Source organism: Meleagris gallopavo, chromosome 1 (assembly GCF_905368555.1).
Source record: "Meleagris gallopavo chromosome 1, MGAL_WU_HG_1.1, whole genome shotgun sequence".
NCBI lineage: Eukaryota > Metazoa > Chordata > Aves > Galliformes > Phasianidae > Meleagris > Meleagris gallopavo.
In genome coordinates, this window is record NC_139404.1 from 123089387 (window position 1) to 123111140 (window position 21754).

Genomic DNA, 21754 nt, shown 5'->3' on the forward strand with positions numbered 1-21754 from the left:
CTGGAGAAATTTCCTTTAGAGGAATTTTTTTTTTAAATTACCTTTACCCAGCCTTAGTCAAAATGGTTCCTGAACATCTGCACAGGCCAATGCTCAGTACTGCAGCCTTCTGCACCTTTTAAAATGATGGACTTCCAAAAATTCATCACTGGGGGAAAATAAAACTGAACAATTCAGTCACCCAACCCCAGCTCTTAAGCACGGAATGCAAAACTGCCAGGAAAGAATAAGGAACAACACGCACAGAATTCTCTAATATCAAAATATAGCAATTTATTCAAGACACTGAATATGATCTGTTGATTCTCTCCTTAAAACAAATGAGCTACAATACACAAGGTGAATTTGAAGAAAGTGTGGGTGGGGGAGAAACAAAATAAGGGTTGATGTTGTTTCAACAGAACCTGGGAAATGCTGAAATGAGAACCAAGTCTGGCTGCAAGTCTGACACAGACAATAAAAACTGCAGAAGCCAGAATTCAGAATTTCAGTGAGTGGCTGAAAGAACATTTCTGCAATTGACAAAGAACCACATCTTTTAAAAAGGCAAAAGGAGGAAAAAAGGAGGAAAAATTAAAAAGGGAAAAAGAAAAAAGAAACCCAAAAACAAAGCAGACCCTTACATTTGACAAAGTGCACTTCACTTGGCTCTAAAATTAGCTATTTTTTCTCATTTTTTAACAAATTAAAAGGAAATTTCTAAGATGTAGCATGGGGTTAATGTGTGTATAACCCTGTAAGTCAGGCCCGTTAGTGCCCCATAAGGGACCCAGTGTTTTCTACATAAAAGATCCAGTATCCTTCTAGCCCACAGAGCAGAGAGGTTTTTCACAAATTGTTTTTTTTACTTAAAGGCCAGTTCCAGACAGCCAGCAATGACAAAAATCCAATAAGCTTCTTGACGGTTCCACAGTCCTTTTTGGTCACTTAAGTGGTTTTTTTTTTTTTTTTTTTAATTCTCACTAAAAAAAAACTATGAACAAAATCCAAAAATACTGCACGAGAACATTGCTCAAGTCTGCTGGCCTGCTGCTTCATGCTATTCTGTTCCAGGGGCAGCCACAAAATGGCACTGTTAGCCTAGGGATGTTTCTGCAGCAACAGAGGAAAGTGAGAGCAGTCCTGAAGGCCTAGGTTTAGATTTTGCTTTGAATTGATGCCTGGAGAAGCCTTCTCACTGCCCATGTCCTAAAGGCACCAGCCTGCTGGGACAGGATTATCCTTTGCAACTACGTCTTTAGCTCTCCTTAGTCTCAACAGCTGCACACATTTTATCTGAAAGTGACCTACTGCAGTATCTCGGAGGATCTTCCAGTCTTCAGGGAGGGGAAGAAAGTTTTGTTGGCTCTTCCAACACGGTGCTTGCCAATCTGATGGGTTTGTCCAAAGAACTCCCAGAAGGGCGGCCTCCCTTACAAGGAAGCTTTGCAACTCTACCCGTATCAGAATTTTCTTGGCTTCTTACCTCCATGCAGACTGGCAGAGGAAAGACGTCATTCTCACCAGCAGTTTGCAAAAAGGAAAAAGAAAAAAGAAGCACACACTGTTGACACTGCTGAGGTATCTACAGTATCTATTTCTGGAACAAGCACAGAGCTCAGACTGAGTAAGGAGGCAGCCATGTGGCACAGCCAAACTCAGATTGAGCAAGCCCACGTCTTTGAATCCTGAGGTCTGGCTGAATTCAAGCATTGCACAACAGGGAACAAGAGCCCAGCGCCCCATCCACTCTGCCCTCCGCTGTCTGCAGACCAGGAACTTTTGTGTGATGTTCTCAGAAATGCCACCCAAAAGCAGCTTGGGAAGTTAACCATGTACATGCAATGACTCTTCTCCAAACATCAACCCAAGTTGCTTTAGAAAACCACATAAAGCCTTTGTATTCAAATTCAAGTCTCTCTTCTAGTAAGTACTCTTCTGTAAATAGTGACTTAAATTAGCAGGAGCACGTAGTTGCTATAAAACAGTGCAAAGCTGTCACGTGCTCATCTACAGCCACACTCCTGGAGCAGGAATCTACAAACTACACAGAGACATATTTGACACTGAAAATAGTCCTCAATACCATCCAGTGTTCAGTTCTCTGATACAAATTATAAACAAGCCTAATTGTAATTAAGAACCAAAATGCTATACAGCTGCTTTCCCCTCAGACTAATTAGCACTTTTTGCAGCTACTTATTTTCCTTATTTTCTCCTTTCCAAATATGTATCTTTAAGAAAAGCAACTGAAGCTGGCAGTGTCTGGTTCCACGGAAAGGACTCAGTTACTGTAAAAATTCAAGTATAAAGAGAGGAAAATACAAGAGAGAAAATACAAATTCCACTATGCTGTGTTGCCCAGTGGGTCTTGCACCACCAGTTCAGTATCAAGATTCTTGTTTGATTTTTGCTCAGATCAAATCACTGCTTCAGCAATTGTGGTCAAATCAAAGGACAGATTCTGTGTTACAGAAATGGTGACTGTGGGTGGGAATGTGCTGTGCGATTTTCAGTTCTCAGTTTCCTTTTCTCTGTCCTACAAACCCTTACCTTGCCTGCAGGCTAGGGAGGATAGCAGCTCAACTCAGGCAGTTCTGAGGATCTGTCTGAATAACACAGCCACCACCCCAAGGCTGCCTCAAGATTTACACCACTTCCAGCAAGCTCTGCCTTTGCCTTTCCTATACCTTTTCTGCATCCATCGTTTGCTCTTACAGTAAAGAAATCTTCATCTGCAGATGTCTAGCTCACAGTAAGGAAATCATGTCCAAACTGGATAGGTGGTACTTCGGAAGTCTTTATTGTCATTCTGATCATTTGCCCACTATAACTTTATCGTGATATATATGTTAAGAAATAGTTGATATATCGTTTATCAGGTCCTCATCAAAATGAGAGTTCTATGAGTTCTATGTTGTCTTCTGAGCACCATTCAAAGCTAAACCTGTCTGGACAGACAGCGACCCTCCATCTGCAGACCCAGAGTCTTTCTTGTCACATGGAGAACACAAGGCAGAGGGTAATGCACTGCCAGATGCAACAGAAGAGCCTGGTTTTAGGCATGTGCCGACCACGGATGGTCAGGAGTGTGGCAAGAGTCCATTCTTCAACACTGATAGCCACAGTCAATGTATCTTGGTCCAGTTGGTCCCATTAAGTCATTGACTTACTGGAATAGAAACAGCTGGTGGGATGAATACCAAGAATAGTGGAGGACAGCACTGCCCAACTAGGCCACAGGCAGCCAAACATACGGTCTGTACGAAATCTGAACTGTCCCTTGAGGATAGAAGATGGACAATAGTTTTCCCCATGTTACTGAGGATAAACAAAAATATGCACTCACGAAACTGAATATTGTATTTATGGTCTCAAAGCTACAAATTCCTTTTAATAAGTGTAAATCATCAAATAGCCACAAAAGTGAAAAGAGACGTATAAATCTCTGGCTGCTGGAAGAGGTCTCTTAATAAATGACTGGCATTTATGTTATCAGATGGCGTTTGGCCTTACAGCACTTTCTGAGAGAGAAGACAAAAAGGATACTGCACCTTTCATGTTCCTTGGATTCTGTCATTATTTCTCCTTGAATTACAACTGGTCTACATTTGGTGGCCATTTTCAGCTTTTAAAACTGTGTTCAACATAAAAAATATTTTTTTTCCAAAAATACACTGGGTTCTTTCTGTTAAAAGTCATCTTTCTCCTGTAAAAATCTTCCCCAGCACTGCATTCTTATATAAAGCACTTATTACACAATTTGCTCAAAGTGCCCTTGAGACGCTAAGATCTGAAGCATGGAGGATTCTTTTTCTTTTAAACGAAGAGAAAGAAAGGAAAAGAAACAGAGAAGAGAGGAGAAGCAGTCTGTCAAAAATTTTCATTGTCATGTCCACCTGGCTACATCTACTATGGGCATACAGGGGAAAAAAGAAAAAAAAAATGGGCAAGAAGAAAAAGGAGAAAAGAAAGGAAGGAGAAGTTGGGAGTGGAAGGGAGAAATAAAAGGAAAACAACAAAAGTTCATCCTAAGCCTGGGATCCTCCAGGCTATAATATTCCAGCTGATAGAAAAACCACTGAACAAAAAAAGTAGTCTAGAAAATAGAAAGTGTTGTGATTACAAAGTTGAGCATTTCATCAGTACAAACTGGTCTTTGAACGTCCTTTGGGAGAGCAACTGTAGTGTCCAAATTGGAAGGAAAAAAATACAACACCGCATGGAGGAGGACTTTTTTTTTTTCCCTTTTGGTTTATCACAGCATTTTTCTTTTTTTTTTTTTTATTAATTTTTTTTTGGCACAGCTTTTTTTCCCAGCCATCAGAGCAAGTTCTCAGACGCAAACCAAACAGTGCAATGCCTAGCTGGTGGCTTCATGCTTCCAAGGCTGAATGTTCCAGGTGGAAACCATTCCCTCCCCCTCTGAAGTGACTGTGTTTTTACTCCTTGATGAAGGTTACGGACAAAATACTAGACACCTGTGGCCAGGGAGAGTTGGTTTCACAGTACACTCTAACTTTGTTCAAGTTCGTACAGTTCTGGAGCTGTTAAGAATAGTTTTGAAGAGTGCTTCTCCCCACACATTCACTGCTGGTCCATTTGAAATTTCTTCTAAAACTTCACTTTTACTTTCGCAGATCTAGAACACAAACCTAGAGAAAAAAGACTCAGGATTAAGAAACATTTTTGAAAGTTATTTGGAATTCCTACTTATATATGGCCCAGAATACAGGCTGATCAGCCAGCTGTGTGCTATGCTCCCAAGCTTCAAATCAAGTCTGTCTTGAGTACCTGTTTACATCACACAAGCAAGGGAAGAAGTAGAAAACACACACTGAAGACTTAGCTGGGATTGCACTGAATTACAAACAAGCATTTTGGTGGCACATTCTTTATAGATCTATATGCTCTATTTAGTTGCTTATACCCTTCAATTATTTAAGTATTTCCAAAATATATGCACAGGCTGGTCAGGCACGACACAGGACATAGAGCAGACAAGTGCCCTCTTGGAGCAGCTACTGGAAGCCAGGGATGGCACCAGTTCAAATGGTACAACTCAAACAACTGAATCATGTTCTATGTGTACCCTTCATTGAAAACAGTGGAAAAATACTACTCTACAGTAGAGTTATGCCAGCCAGATGTGTAGAAGAGTCATTTTAGTTGGTGTATAGCATCTGTATGTCCTTCACAAGCTGATCATGCTATAACTGAATTTTTTTAACAAATAACCAAAAAAATTGTAATGAATAATTAGTTTTTGTTCAGCAGTAGCTTTCCTTTACCACGGGATGAATTTGCTGGGTATTGTACTGAAAAACTGCTCCCACTGGTACTATTCAAAAGTACATTTCTTCTGTGGGGAAAATTAGAAAGCCCCAAACCAACTCTGAGAGCGTGTGATCAATCATTAAAAACTGACATTTAAGATAAATAATGATAGAAACACTACTGCTGTTATCAAGTATTTAAAATTCATCCCCATCTTTGACAATATTCACCAATTCCACAAGCAGTCTTCATTTTCAATAAAAATATCACCTCCTAGCATGCAAAACCTTTCAAATCAGGAGCAGTTCTAATATACTCCACTATTTCTGTCTGGAGCTGTCTACACCTTGAGTCCTGTCCAGAAAAGGCAACATGGCATACATGTTCTTCACTGACACTCTCCAGAAGAATAACTGCCTCTCAATATTTACAACGTGTAAAGCTTCTTACCGATCCATCTGATGCGCTTGCTCCCACTTTGTCTCCTCTAGCATTCCAGCAGACTTCAAAGATGCCTCCGGTGCCTCGGTAGCTATGTACTAGAGTTCCACTCTACAAAGCAAGAGAGCATGCAAACATTCAACACAGAAGTTCCTTCTTTTTCTGTGTCACAACATTAAAGAGAAGACAGTGGTGGTGCGTGGGAACTACTCATATCACCTGACTATAGTCTAGTCATCTTTGTAAGATGCTGAAGTTAAACTGGTCTTTGATACTGAAGAGAAACAGGCTCATCCAGAAAGAAATTTAGACTATGACTCTTAAACATCTGTTCTTGTCAGCTCTACAGCAGTAAAGGTCTGTGGAGTTAAGCTGAGATGTCTTCCTCTAAAGTTTATTGTTTAATTCAGTACTTTGGCATCAATATTCAAAACCAAATCCATGGAACTGTGGAACTGTATGGCCTTTTGCCATCAGTATGAGAGAGACTGAATCTTCCCCAAGTTCTTCATGCAGTATACCTCTTCTTGCATTAGAACCAAGTAACAGGAGAACTTCCACAGTTTCCAAGCATGTACAGATCACCAGACAGTTTCAGGAAAAAAGCTGTGCAGACATGAAAGTAGAACCCAGCAATTTTAGCTTGCTTTCAGTACTCAGGATCTAGTACATGAGTGGAAAGAACTTCTTGGCTCTGGGAAGAAAAAACTCCAAATGCTCCACTTTTTTCTGGAGTATCTCCCATCCCTAGTCTATATTCCCCTTGTATCCCTCATCTCACCACCAGAAAGGATAAGCCAGGTGCATCAGATTCACAACTGAACTCATCTTGTTACTAAATACAAGTATCACTTAATTCTAGTGACTCAACTGTTACGCTGGGATTTCTATCAGTCAGTACAATCAGGCTAACCCTATCATTACAGGTATATATATGCAGTATATGTATTTTCCATTTAAGTTTTTATTATTAATGTGTCATTCACATGAATCAAAATAGTACCTGAGTATTCCATATATGGACACATTTGTCAAAGGACCCACTGGCTAGATATTTTCCATCGGGACTAAAAGCTACACTGTAGACAGGCTCTTGATGTTTTGTTAATGTATGGATGCAGACACCTCGGTCAACGTCCCACAGCCGAACAGTGGAATCAAATGAAGCACTGCAAGAAGCATTCAAACACAAAGCATGTCTCAGTTTGGGTGTTAATCCATTTGTAGTTTAATACTGTCAATGTCTGAAAAGAATACGAAGCATTTTTTTTTCTGGCTAAGAAGAAAATAATGATTCAAACAGAAAAGCAAAACATTAACACTTGTACATTCTCCATGACAAGGACTGTACCTACAGAACTGAATTCTCACATGTAGATCTTAGCCCAAACAAGGCCAAGCTCCTCTTTCTGAGGTTTCACCTGCTGTTATCCAGGAAGGTAAAATGCACATTGCCATTAATAGGATAAACTGTTCTAGAGAAATCTTAGAGAAATCTAATCCTTAAGAATTTGTGCTTTTTATTAATAAACATTCTGCAATTCTCTAGAATTGTGATTCTTTTTGTTTTGTTTCAGTGCTGGGTTGTTTTTTTGTTTTTTGATTGTTGTTGTTATAGATCATCTATATCCCCAACTGTGGGCCTAGAGAAAGGCAAGGGAAATCACTGGTACTAAAAATGATATTAAAAGAACAACTCCAAGAAAGCCAAATTCTTCCATGTCCACTACCAGACTGAGGAATAAAACAAATAAAACAATTCAATGCAATTCCTTCCCAAATTGAAAACATCACAAACTGATTTGATGTCATGGTACTAACCCTTAATTGGCATTCTACAAGTATACATATTTCCTAAACTCACAGAAGAATTTTGAACAGATTTTTAAGTAGAATTTTGAGCGTTATCCATTAATTAACAGGACTTCAAAAACAGTCAATATCTGTCCAGGTGAACTGATGACCCTTGTTAGAACACATTCCGACTGGCTTAAGAGGCTGCCATCTGTTTCATTTAAGACATGCACTCATAACAACCAGATGCTGGATATGAAGGTACAATGCCACATTTACAATCATTTTATCGAGATAACCGAAAAGTTAAAATATCCTATGACTCAACTCCTCTTCTTTTTCATCTTTCAGATACAATTCCTCTGCCTTTTGTATCCATCCCCCTGATTTAGAAGTGCAGGTACTGTTTATTCAGCAGATGGCTTATTAGAAGTGTAAACAGAAGACTGACAGCAAGATATCAGTGGAGTTACACGTCAGAACAATGATTCTTCTCCTTGGTAGGCAATAGAAAGAGGTGTATTTTTACCTTGCTAACATGATGTTGGAGTTTGGGTTGCTGGTGCCTGGTCCTGTAGGACTCCATTTGATAGTATAAATCTCTTTGCTGTGAGCCTGAAGGTCATGTACACAGGTATCTTGCTTCATACTCCAAATCTATATTAGAGTAATTGCAAAGGGTTAAAAACAGCAACATTAAAAATCTCAGGTGAACTATTTCAGTTCTCTCCATGTTATTCTTGCAGTTTGTCTACTTAGTATCCAGACACACATATACATATATACAACCTAATTTGAGTTTATTAATACAGCAGTTTGACACCTACCACGCACATGTCAGAACAGTCCCATGAGGGAAAAGTGCTACACATTTAATAGTACTTATTCAATCGATCAGAAGAACTGAATAGTTGCTATACTGGCCAATGCCAATGCATGTATTTTCATACAGAATCTGAAGTTATTCTATTCAGAGAAGTTCAACTTGCGGTTTGAGTCACAGAATACAACAGCAGTCATCTTACAGAATAAGAGTAAAATCTTTATAATTGCTTAGAATGTAGCAATTTTCCCAACAGCCAAGTCAGATTTTCCTTTTCTTCCTAAACTCCATTTGTTTTCCTGGTATGGACGATGGAAGAAGATCAGCTATGTATGCAGTGTTGCATAGCCAAACAGTTAAATACAAGATAAACAATCCACAGTGGAGACAGCAGGTAACTTAGTAAATCTTTTCTTCAGATAACTGAGGAAACAAGACTATGCTAATTCACAGCAAGCACAATAAGTCAAAAATAGTCCATTCTGGAAAGATACCAGAAGAGTAGGAACAATTTAACTCATTTGTTATAATTTGCACTGTGAGGGAAATGATAGGCTCTTATGATGATTTTTCAGCAGCATACCCAAGTCTACTTTTGGAAATGTTACACAAAACTTTTATAGGAGCTGTATTCTATAGTAAAGGCAACATATGCCAAGAAGTTGATGAAAAGTATCAAAAACTCAAAAAAAAAAAAAAAAAGAGAAAAAAAAAAGCTGGAGAGGACTTGTTTCCAAAGGAAGAATAAAAATTGCCTGAAAAGGATTTGCATTCTCTATCACTGAAGGAGTGATGGAGGCCTTTGGCTAGGCCAGTAATAGCAAATGACTCACACTTTCGCCAAATTCAGTCAGAAATATGAACTGGTACCAACAATCCACGGTGGTTTTTAAAACACAGTGTGGAACTGGGTCATTCTGACCACGGGGTCAGAATGTGTATGCAGAGTAACACTGGTTACTGTAATACTGCTCTGGAGTAAAATAACAGATGAGGTGTTCCCCTTACGTCTCTCCTAGCCCTATTTTCTGTAAATTTCCACTCTTCTGAATAGTCTAGAATAATGTTTCTAGAATCCACAGGGAATGAGACTCCAGAGGGAACGTGGCAAAGACAGAACAGAATGGAGCAGAACATATTACATGGCTACATATTGAGAGAAAATATTCCAAACAGCAGTGTTCACCTCACTCTCATCTACATTTATAAGTTTCGCTGCTCTCTATTTCCATTCTTACACAGTCTGTGTGCATACTAGAAATGCCTCTTGCCTTACCTGTGCTGATCAGCAGTGGAAAGCGATACGAGCTTTAACTCAATTATGTTATGAGAAATGTGTATTACTAGTGCAATTCTATTTGCAAAACTGTATCTTGCCTGGGATGTTTGCTTTGCTCAGAGAAAACAGTAATATATTAACAGTAGTGTTGGGCTAGCTCTGCAGTCCAGAAGGAGGTCTTAGTTGTTACAGTACAGATCTTCCTGTATAGACATAGCCTTCATTTAATGCAGCTGGGAAGGGGCAACGAGACTGAGAAGAGTTTGGGCTGAAAAAGTTCTATGACAAGAAGTATTTTGGCAAGCCTAGAGCCCCTCTGTACTAACAATACTTTTTGGTACAGTGCTGTGGCCTGGTTGTGCTGGTAGCCAATGTTATTCCCAAGACAAAATCTGGATGAATCCCATCTACCTTCGAGTACCTAACAGAGGCAAGTAAACCAGCAGTACAGCTGCCTCAGGCTTCCTATACAATGAATGGATAGAGAAGTATTTTCAGAGAGCACTTCAGATTTTTGCTGGGCTCTGAATATTAATGTCCTGTCCTGCTGCTCTGGCCAAGGCTTTTAAAAAAAAAATCAGATGACTTCAGTGAAATTACTTTCAGACAGAAAGACTCCAAGGGGAAAAATCTTTACCTTTACTTTTTTTTTGCAATAGACTGCTTCTTGGCATAGGGATTGAACTTCCGTTGACAGGCAAGCAGGTATATATATATCTCTATATAAATATATATATGTGTACATTTAAACTAAGAATATTCTGTGACAGTGACATATCGGTCACTTGATACTTATTTGGATAGGATATTTCAGTTTTCCCAGTGGCTACTTCTCTATTTTCAATCTTTCCCATTGGCTTTAACAAATCTGTGATAAATTAAACTATTGTTCACGAAGAGTATTCAGTCATATAGTATATAATTCTGGAGAAGATTCTGAGAAGATTGAAAAACAAATAATTTTTGTCTTTACTTTTTGATCAGCAGGTGTGGAGATTATATTACCTTTAATGTCATATCATCAGAGCAAGATGCTAGCAGCATGCCAGATGGATCCCACTTGATAGCATTAACCTCATTCTGAAATAAAGAGTGATTTTAATCAGTGAATATTCAGGTTACCCGCATTGTACTGGGCACCCAGCAGAGGGCGCTCATGGTTTATGTCTCCAACAAGGTGAACTACAAATTGCAGCTCTGTGCTCGATGGGCGAACAAAAGAAGAGCTGCCTCCATAACAAACTATTTAAACACCATTTAGGAATGGTCACCATTTCGCGTTTGTGAAAAACACGCAGAATCACTCTTCTGATACGTTTTCTAGCACAACCACTCTCAAACTCCTCAACTGCAAGGATTTAAATAAACTTTCAATCGAGACAGAATAATAACACAGCATTAACAGATTTTTAAACTGAAGTATTTCTTAGCTTAGTATTTAGTAGATCTACAACAGAAAACACCAGTGGGGCACAGAGTTTTGTGGGCTTTATAATTCTTGGTATTGCAGTTCTACAACACAGGCCTCTCTAAAAAGGACTGTATTTCTGATGAAATTCAGCATACTGAATATTTCATTATTTTTCCCAGGTTAGTTTTTATAGCACTTTGCAATTAACTAAACCTAAAGTATCCCCATGGCAATCAGAAAGTTTCTGGTGCTTTTTTGAGGGTCATACGTATGTGGTAACAGTGTAAAAGAGCATTTCACAAAAAGGAAAAAGAATATATATTTTTTAAAGCATAAACTGGCTCAGAATCTCAGTGAAAATAATCCTGGAAAATATGTTAATTTTGCTTTATCCATTTTACACGTTTCAACTGACGTTAAGAGGAACTGTACAAATATTTGAAGGCAAAATTTGGTCCGTGTGCAAAATGGTGCAATTCATACAACCATAAAAATCACCGTCCTGCAAGTAGGAACATAGAACTTGCCATAAAATAGCAGCCTAATGTGAGTTTAACCACAAACTAGCTAGAGGTCCCCAAAAGCATTACTTTTCCTCTGTGTGAAGATAGCCAGTTCTGGGAGTTAATATCTAAATTACAGGTCTGTATCTGATAGCAGTTTTCTCATGAATGAAAGCTAGAAAAACTAGCCTTTAACAGGCACTGTGTACTAAAAAATGAGTTGTAAAATAGATCTTGAACAGATATTAGATGAAATTGATTTTAAAACTGAACAACAACTGGAGGTAAACTGTTCTCTTCTTATTCATCGTTCTCACTTACTGAAGGAAATTACACCAGTGGAAAACAAAATCTTATTTATTTATGTGCTTTCAGTCTGCAGCTCCTGCTACATATAAATAGTCTCATTGTTTAAGTTGCAGGTTTTGCCTCCTACAATGATTTAGAACAGTTTATCCCTTCTCACAGGCAGTGACTCACTCCTGAAGAACACGTTTTTAGGAAAGCAATGGGATATAATGCCAACGGCGTTTGCACCCTGCAAACACATCAGCTGTCATCGTTGTTAATAGTGACTTAATCACTAACATTTTAGACTTCTTAAACTTACTGTGTGTCCTTGAAAGGTTTTAACGGGACGATCACAGCCAAGTCTGCATACGTGAATGCACATGTCAGTGCTGCAGGAGGCAAAAGTAGTGTTGTTCTGCCAGTCTACATCCAGAGCAGGAGCTGTGAAGCAGAAACATCAGAAGGAACATTAGGGAACATAGCAAAGAAATATTCAACCCCAATCATTTTCCTTCTGTCACCCATGTAGATCAAAGAAACTAAAAACTTGCTGTGGGCCTATCACCTGCAACTAGTTGCAAGCCTGACAGACATTGTCCGAAATTTTCTCTTTTGCAGTGGGTGATTTAGATGCTTTGTGCAGGACCTACCTGGGAGAATCTTTTGGATAAAAGAGGGCAAAACTATCCTGCTCATGTAAGCCAGTCCAACCAAGCTGTTGGAAAAAAACTAATTCTGAAGAAAGAAGATGATTTCAGCTGGGTTAGAGTTTGATCAGAATGTGAAATGGTCCTGTGAATGTCAGATACAACACACAGGAGGGAGAAGGAGCACGTGGCCTTCTTCCTTTATACTCTGTGCAACAACGAGTGCAAACCTGTTGCTCTGTGCAGACACAAGTGGATCAACAATATCTGTATTCAGTTCAATTTGGCTGTGGATAGATTTAAGATCAGTACATTGATCAAACCTATCTGAAATCACAGGATGAGTTTCCGTAGAGGGTTTGACATTAATGGAGACTGAGCTACTGAAACTTTGTACATCGACAGCACCTCAGCATGAAACTATAACTCATGTGCAAAACTGTAAACAATCTCAAAATCTTTACAGTATGTGTTCCTATGTTTGCTGCATGGGTTTTTTTTTCTTCTTTTTTTTATGTTTTTTTTTCGGTTCAAGAAAGAGTTTAGCCGCCCTCCAGAGGATGATATGGGACTTGCCAAAACAGTAATGGCACTGGTGAAAAATGAATGTCTCAGAATGAGACTGGTGTCTAGAAAGCAAAGTTGAATCTCTCTCTGGCAACAGTATAACGTAAGTTTGTTATTAAAATGAAAGTAAGAAATGCCTTAATGCAAGGATGCTTAGGGAAATACTTTTATAATACAGAGGTAAAAAGATACCTGTTCTGCCAAGCCTATTCTATTTAAATACCTTTTTTCTGTTCTAATTTTCATGAACTGCAAAATGAGACTGAACATCATCTGATCATCTGATAGTTCTTTAAATGAGAACAGAAGGCTGGAATTGTTTCAAATACAAGTATTTATTTAAATATTAAAGAAAATTCTTAATAAAACTCTGTGACAGGTAAGGAATCCCTTCTTTGCAGAACTGTAAAGGAAATCTGTGCGAGAAAGGCAGATTACTTAGAGGTTTCCAATGAATGGGAATGAGCATCAGGAAAGAGTGAAAGATTTTGTTTCTCTAACTGCCTGCTTGTCTTTTTATTTTTTAAGCTGCAAGCTTTGTATTATTGTTCCAGAGCAAACAAAAGATCTGTCTTCATTAACAGCTATACACCTTCAGGGCTAATATCTAGCATGAGACATGAGTTGAAAAGTAATTTTCTGAAAGCCACTGGCACCTAAAGCAATGGATTTGCATTACTGTATAATTCGAATTATAGAGCGTTGATAATTAATACAGACTCATTTATTAGTGTGGTTAATCATATGTTTACTGGATAAATAACTACATGAAACTGTCCAGAAAAAAAAAATCCAATGTAGATTTTGATGCACATAATTGAATTGCCAAAGTGTCTTCAAAACCACAGGATGCTGGCCAATTGCTTGAAAACACTTAGAATGTCACCTAATAAAAGCAGCAACAAGCCCTTAAGAAACGCAGCTATAATAAATGCCAAGAAGAAATGTATTACAATAATTATCAGTTAATTCAGGCCTCTCTGCATCAAATTTTGATGCGTTTTAGAATGAGAAGCTCAAACATGGAGTTAATTCTTCTTAATAAATCACGTAGAGCACTTAAATGTCTAAATAGGGGTGTAACATCAACGGTATGGAGGCCTTCAAGACCCAGACAAAGGAATCTTAAAGTTATGACAGTTTTGTCTGCACGTGTGTAACCTAAGCAAGTTGTAAGAGCTGAGTAAAAATTTTGTTGTTCCTAGGCCAACTGCTTCCAGACTTCAAAGACATATGCAAAGAAGAATGCCACACAAGTATGTGATTAAGCAACTATGAGCTGTATAGACCAGACGTTTAAATGCCACATTTAATCTCTGTACTGATAAGATTTTCAGATTCCAGATACGGTGAGTAATTTGCTGTCAGTCTGTTCTAGTGAACAGGTGAAGCAAGAAGGTCAAGATGAGGTCTTGGCTTTACAATTATCTAGGGACAAAGATTCCTGCTGATTTTAAGGGGCATGAATTTGTTTATATGCTTTTGGCCTATCAGTAATTTGTTGTTTTTTAAATTCCTATCAAGACATATTTGAAATGATCAATTCAATTCAATCATGTCTTATGGTAGAAAGACAACACATGCAGTAACAATTTTTCTTGTACTGCACTGGAATAGTTAAGTTTTCAACTTGCTAAAGGGAGAATCATGATACGTCCCCAGTGGATGTTGCTGAGACAGATACACTTCAGTGAACATGATTCTGAAGAGGCAACCAGGTTCTGAATCCATAACTATTTAGATCAATAGCTAGGGATTAGTAAGCCTAAGAATTTCATTACCTACAATATTATACAGTGCAAAATGTGGTTTAGTGGATAAATAAATGCCACAATGAGAAAATGTGTCAACAGACCCTGGCTCCTCCAAACTGACAGTTGAATTAATAAACTTGGAGTGACAAAAATGTAGAGTATGGATCTGTTGTGTGCATGGACATATTCTTTTGTCTTCCACTGAACAGCCATTTCTTTTGCAAATAGATGTATTTGAGAATGAGACAACTGGAAATCGAATTTAAGACTGTGGAAATGAACATCTTAAAATCAGAACTATGTGTTTTTTAATACCAGTAAGTACCTTGTGTATGACAGCTGTATGAAAAAATGATTAGTTACAGTGAACCTTTAGAGCATCAGAACCTGTAATGTTTTTGACAGTTTTAATCTCAGTTAGCCCATTACAAATATTTAATTGTGACAATTTACCAGGTTTGGATTATGAACTCAATTATCATCTTAAAAGTCTGATCTCGTGAATTTATGATTACATCAGTGACTGCTGTTACTCAAGATTACTCAGAATCTATATCTTGTCTATATCTTGTATCACAATCTATCTCCTGTGTTCTTGAGAAGGACAAGATGTACAACTGACAGTCCAAGTAAGATTGCTTTTGACTTCTGATAATTAGACAAAGCAAATACAAAAGAAATTCAAGTTAAAATTAAAAGATGAGAAACCCCTGAGGACCTTCAACGCTTGCCGCAGAGAATTCGTTGAGAGATCCACATTTGCGTCTTTCTAAAGTCACCATTTTCACCTTGATACTACTCAAGTATATAGATAATGACACAATCAGTCAGCAGAGTAGGGTTGGCTGGCATGTAAATCCTCTTCTGGAGCTCAGTTTGACTTTCAAAGCTGCTTCTCATTGTTAAAAGAGGATAAACCCAGAAACCACGCTACTCAAAATAGTTAAGACACAAAAATACTGGTTCAAAATTTGCTTTTTTCTCAGGCAGACAGATTTTTACAATAGGATAAGTTAGATTGACAAAATTAAGATGTGTATTTTATGTCAGTAACATGAGTTCTGCAAAGATTACCTGAATGGAAAGGAAACTGCTGTTTAGCTTCTCCTGTGTGAGCATCCCAAATTATTGTTGTCTGCATGAGGAAGAAGTGGGAAAAAATGGTTAGTGACTGGTTAGTGATACTACATTTCTAATAATTAAATTATGTCATAAAATGTTTAGCTGCAGAGTACCTTCCACTTCCTGCTACTGTGGCAGGACAGACTAAAGTACACTTTGCTTTCTACAGGTTTAAATCATTCCCACAGCTCAGGTAAGCAATTTCCCAACTCAAAACTACCATCTAGGTGAACTGTCAGCTTACTGGGAGTACATACTTCGAGAAAATAAATGAAGAGTGCCTCACCTTGGTGACAACAGATCTCATGAAGAATCACTGCTGTTACTGGGAACTGTTGTTAGGAGACAAATGGAGCTGCATACGGGCCAGTATTAAAAGGAATAAAACTCAATTCTCACAAATTTCCATTTTCACAACTATGTGAAAATATAGATTCATCTACCCTACAAATCAGAATGAGTCTGAGTGCGTTTCCCTTGATTTCCTCTATCATCGACTGGAGAGGAGCACTGTCCGTGCATCTCACTGTAACGCAGGCCATGCAACTCATCACTTGGAAGTGCCATTTTTCTCTCCATATTTTATAAAGGAAGCCAAAGATGACACACAAATCTAATTTTTCAGATGTCAAAAGTTAGGCAAGATGAATGCTGTGTTTATTTTCCAGTTTCAGTTTTAATGGATTTCTGCTCATCATCAGCAGTAATCTGTTCATTTTAATCTCTAATATGCACTTAGCTGAAATGACCATGTTTTGCTCGATTTTCAGTTGAGAACCACCATATTTTGCATGTTTGTAAAGGAAACCGTATATATTTTATCCAAATACAACAGCTTCTATAATTAGATGAGCTAAAAATGCAGTCAGTATGTGTAAGATAACTTCTCTCTTGGAAATTGCCGTGGTTGATAAAACTATATACTTAAGTAGTGGAAGCAGTTCTTTCTTTTATGGAAACATTTAAGATGCTATTTTAAACAGGGAGCAAATGGAGAGTTTTTTAAAACAAACTTCCACACAAAAATAGACTTCACATAAATATGTGAAGTCTCAAAAACGTACTCACTCACTTAACCCAAGGAAATCCAACACACGTTAGAACAAATTAAAGAAACTCCCCAAAACTCCCCACAGCATGTGAAGCAGAAGCAAATAGTCTTATGGAATTCAACAGCACATGCTCACTGAGTCAGCACACTTAGAAGTTATAATTAAGTATTTTTAGAACTCACTTTATCAACACCAGCACTTAGAATATAATTCCCCTTTTTGTTCCACTTCAGGGCAAATATTGGACCTTTATGTTGACCTAAGGTGCTTGCAAGGTTACCTGGAATAAAGAAAGAACATTATAATTTGTTTATGAATTAGTCAACTTTATTCTTTATTGCTGTTAACTGTGTAGGACCACTGATTGTTGTTTGACTTACCATCTTCTGTCCATATTCTTGCAAAACCATCATATGATCCTGTAGCCAATAGTGTTCCATCACTCTGTTGGGACGTATATAAACATCAAAGGTCAATACTAGATGATATCTGTTTCAAACAAAATGTTCTTCTCCCCCCTCAGGTTTGTGCATTGCAATTTATAGGTAATCTGAGTCCACACAGGAAAATGGACAGTATCATTATTATATAATATAAACTAAAGGTTAGTACTGCAAATAGAATGAGAAAATAAAACTCTCTGACGGCATAGCTCTGAAAAATTGAGCTATGCCATCAGATAAAAGTAATTTATTCAACAGGATTAGAAAAGGAAAACAAGATAGAAAAAAATTATTTGGGATTCTTCCAGATAACAAACAGATATTACATCTCAGACATGAGAGACTAAGAATCATTAACTGATTCTGAATATCCTTACCAAATCCCAGTTAAATGAAGTTCAGGCATCCATACTTAAAAGTAGAACCTAAACATATAAGCTACCTACCGTTATCACCTTGAACACTGTCTAACACAATGAAGCTGCTTCCAGGTTGCCCAAACAAAGACTCCCACATGTGCTCAGAGGCACAGTATCGTGATGGGCAGTCTCAGAATTCTAAGTGGAACTTACAGGTTCCAATTATGAGAAAAAAAAACCTGGTAACTTTAACTGGCAAATTACATGTATCCTTTTGGAGGCCGATCTTCACTGAAGGATAACTCCTGTGTGGCAATGAAAGATTTACTGGGCCAGAATGAGAGAAATCAAAAGGAACCTGACTCTGGAACCAGCTTAGGTGGGTAAGTACTGTTAGCAGTGGGCAATTAGTTCCCTAAGTGTTTTAGCTTAAATTAGGAATGAGATTCACCCCATTTACCTCCAGAAGTTTAGAAGGCAGGAGTTAGACTAACAAAGTAATCTAGCCTCCCCTCCAGAACTAGCAGCACTAACTGCTTCTGGAGTGTAATTCATTATCTTATTTGCTGTAGATTCTGCCCAGACCACCACGAAGGCACGTCTCTTAGCAGGAACCTAGATGACCAGTTTAGATGGCTAAATATGAGGGAGATTAGCCTTACCCTTGGTATCAAAGGACATTATCTGAATATGACTGCTAGAAATAACCTTTCCTGTTGTAACATAAATCACATAAAACAGATAAGAACTGATTTAATATATTAAACAATGTGAAAATTTCACAACGGAATATGATTAATATTGAAGTTCTATATAAATAATAAAGGCAGATGGCATTTCTAACATCATGAATAAAAAATTAGGAAAAAGCATAAAACGTTCTTTATAACATATGACCAACTCAACACTCTGTAAGCAGTCACACTGGCTGCAGATTTAAGTCAAGTACATAATGACGTAGGGGAAAAAATATGGAAACTCAAGTCAACTTCACTGTGTATGTGGGCCTCTTATACAGACAAAGGCAACAGCAAAATGGAAAAGAGAAGGAAAGCTCAGGGATTAGACATACAGTTTATCCAAATTTGTTAGCAGTAACTCATATTCACTGGAAAACTGAAAGCACGTTGGAAGCACTTATGGTGGTTAAATGAGGAACATTGAATTATGTTAGGTACTAGCCCAATGCAAGTAAAGTATCACTTTAGACTGGAAGGGTATGGATCTGCTGCAGGTACTATTAGAGGAAGCATGAACTATTGACAACTTATGTCATAACTGTTCTGAATCTTTGCTTATTTTCTTCTTTCAACTTCCCACTTCCTACTTCTCAATTCAGTTTTTCCTGACAATTTTTGTTTCCCACGGTGTACACAGAGAACAAATAATACGCATTCTTGATCTTATCCTAGTTTGCTTTGTTAACTTACCTGCACTTCCTGTAATATTCATCAACTTTACTGTGTCAAATAACCAATACATAGGGGAAGCTGACCTGCACAGCTACCTTATCTTACACTTCTGTGAAGCACCTAGCTCACCTAGCACCGAAGGACAGTGATATTGCAGTAAAGATTAATCAAATCTTGGTCTCTGACCAGCAACTGAAACTTTATGTAACTGATGAGAATCCTTCCTGGTGCTGTTTTCAATTCGTTGTGATCACTCTGTCTGTACAACAAAAACTCTGTCTATATCAACAAAATGGACAGAATGAAAATGATCTCAAAATTAATTAAGGTTCTTGCAAGGTCTTATAAGTTCATTTTACACTGCTCAGCAGCAGAAAGGAGACATTAAGCAGTCTTAATGCTGCCCAAAGACACTGCCCAGCCACTGGGGATTCCTAAGAATACCTGTTTTCTTTGCTCACTTCAGTCATCCCTGTGCGATACTGTAATATGTAAGATAAATAAAAGATTTTGCAGGATAAAGGTCAGTAAGGGATCAAGTAATACAATTTCACCTGGAAAGTGGATGGGTGACAGAGAATGACTACACATGTTCCTACCCAAATAGACTACCAGGTGAGCACATGTTTCGTACAACATAATTCAGATAGGAGTGTGTCTTGATAGTTCAATCTCAGAAGAAGCTTCACTGGTGCTTACATCTCCTCATATGCCAAAACAGAATAACTATGGGATGCAAACACAATATTAATCAGCTTTCATTACTACACGGATTGCTTGTTTAATTGTCATTCTTAAAGTTAGCTGAGTTTATTTTTACTCATGCTCCTAAAAACAGATACATAAATACATCATCATTAAGCTTGAAGATGGCAACTGTACTGGAAAATTAAAGCATACAGGGGAAAGTTCAGTCTATTATGAGTATCTGAAACAAGAGGTCAGTAGGTTAGGACAGAGGTTCTGGTCACTTCAGATATAAAAGATACAGAACAGCAGCTGTAATTGACTCCAAATTAAATTTAGACAGTTAAAAACCACACACAGTCTTAGAAGCTAGCTTACATTCCAGTCCAGTGAAGTCACATCCTTATTGCTGGGGACATCATGTCCTCCTTCTCTTATACAGTGCCTCAAAACTAGTTGAGTGGAACCACTGTTGCTGTTCTCATTGAGATTCCATATTCTGGCTGTTGAGTCTCCAGATCTACAAAAGCAATTGCAAAGAGATGAAAACTATTGGTGGCAACCCAGCAAACAAAGTAAAAAACCTTTGTTTCTGTTTTTAATTGAGAAAACATCACAACCTTTCAAATGTGGCTTTTCAATTCTGCACTTCCTGCACTCCCTATACTGGCAAATATTTTTAGAGAAGTTATCTATATGATATCTATCATCTAAATCTACATATGATATTTATCATCTAAATCTACAGCATAACATCATTTGCTTTATTCAAAAAATAGTTGTACATTTGCTTGCTACCTACATTTTGCACTTCATTCACATTACCATTGCAGAGATGGTCTTGAGGAACTTAACAAACATAAAGGCAGCCCTTTACACAAAGGCTGTGCTCACATGCCTCCTACAAAAATGGCACACAGCCACATTAACCTCCTAATGGCAGACAGAGCCCCTGGTGCTCCCCAGAGGGGCAGAATGCAGCATCATCATCTGCAGAGGTGCAATGTCACCTGGCAGCTGCCTTAGGGAAGGGGACCTGTAACAGTGTGACAAAAGTGCTACAGTGCCTGCTTCCCGGCTCTGCCTGAGGATTTTCATCTACTTCATAGACAGAATGTTTTCTAGGAAGATATTTTCATTGCAGACTGATGTTGTCTAGAAAATGCTGTGAGGAGAAAGTGAAAAGTTGATCATAATCTGCTCAAAAATTATAGTTATTTTCACTGTGCGCAGATCTTCCTTCCAATAAAAAATGTCTCTGAGGTCAGAAATCAATTTCCAGCAGAGTGGAAGAGATCATGGTTTCTGGTTTACTGGGATTTGCCTCTTGCCCTCCCCACCCCCCTCCCCTCTCTTTTTAAGCAATTAATAACAACAACAGAAACCAAAGCAACCAACTAAGATGGATTTCTTGCTGTATCCAGAGGGTAATTTTCATTTACCTGCGCTAAGCAGAAACCTGGAGCAGAATTAGGATCTCTCCTATACTTCCAAGAATTCATACAATCAAAACTAAATGTTATTGTTGATGCATCTGATGTTAACTTTTCCTTTTAATTAGTGACTCGGACTTACTTTCCAGTACATGACCAAGTAGAAAAAGTATTTATTTGAAGACAGAAGTCCTGAGATCCATTTTTGCTTGGATAACTCATGTTCTACTGAAAAAGAAATCTACTACAAGAGAATTTTGTACTTTATGGTCTACTAATAAAACATTTTAATTGTTCATACTAAAAAATACCAAGCCAATTTAGAACACTTCATACTTTTCAAGTGCAAATAATGACCCATAAAACAACAAACTAGATTGATTTTTTGCATATTTTTCTATCAACAATATAGCCAGATTTTACATGAACAATATTTCAATCGCACAAGAAGAATCCTCTTTGCCTGTATCAGTGTCTCTG

General features: G+C 37.9%; 1 protein-coding gene across 6 annotated transcripts in view; it reads right to left on the minus strand.

The window, feature by feature from the left end:
• Positions 1 to 248: 248 nt before the first annotated feature.
• Positions 249 to 21754, minus strand: part of TBL1X (transducin beta like 1 X-linked) — a 197631-nt gene continuing 176125 nt past the window's right edge. For all 6 annotated transcript variants that reach the window (XM_085212619.1, XM_085212629.1, XM_085212608.1 and 3 more), the window contains 10 exons: positions 20220 to 20361; positions 17321 to 17384; positions 17123 to 17220; positions 15841 to 15901; positions 12118 to 12239; positions 10599 to 10673; positions 8021 to 8148; positions 6701 to 6866; positions 5707 to 5808; positions 249 to 4634 (listed from right to left, as the gene is read on the minus strand). In XM_085212619.1, coding sequence (XP_085068745.1) covers positions 4608 to 4634; positions 5707 to 5808; positions 6701 to 6866; positions 8021 to 8148; positions 10599 to 10673; positions 12118 to 12239; positions 15841 to 15901; positions 17123 to 17220; positions 17321 to 17384; positions 20220 to 20361 — 985 coding nt within the window. In that variant the 3' untranslated portion in view covers positions 249 to 4607. The remainder of the gene's footprint in view (positions 4635 to 5706; positions 5809 to 6700; positions 6867 to 8020; positions 8149 to 10598; positions 10674 to 12117; positions 12240 to 15840; positions 15902 to 17122; positions 17221 to 17320; positions 17385 to 20219; positions 20362 to 21754) is intronic.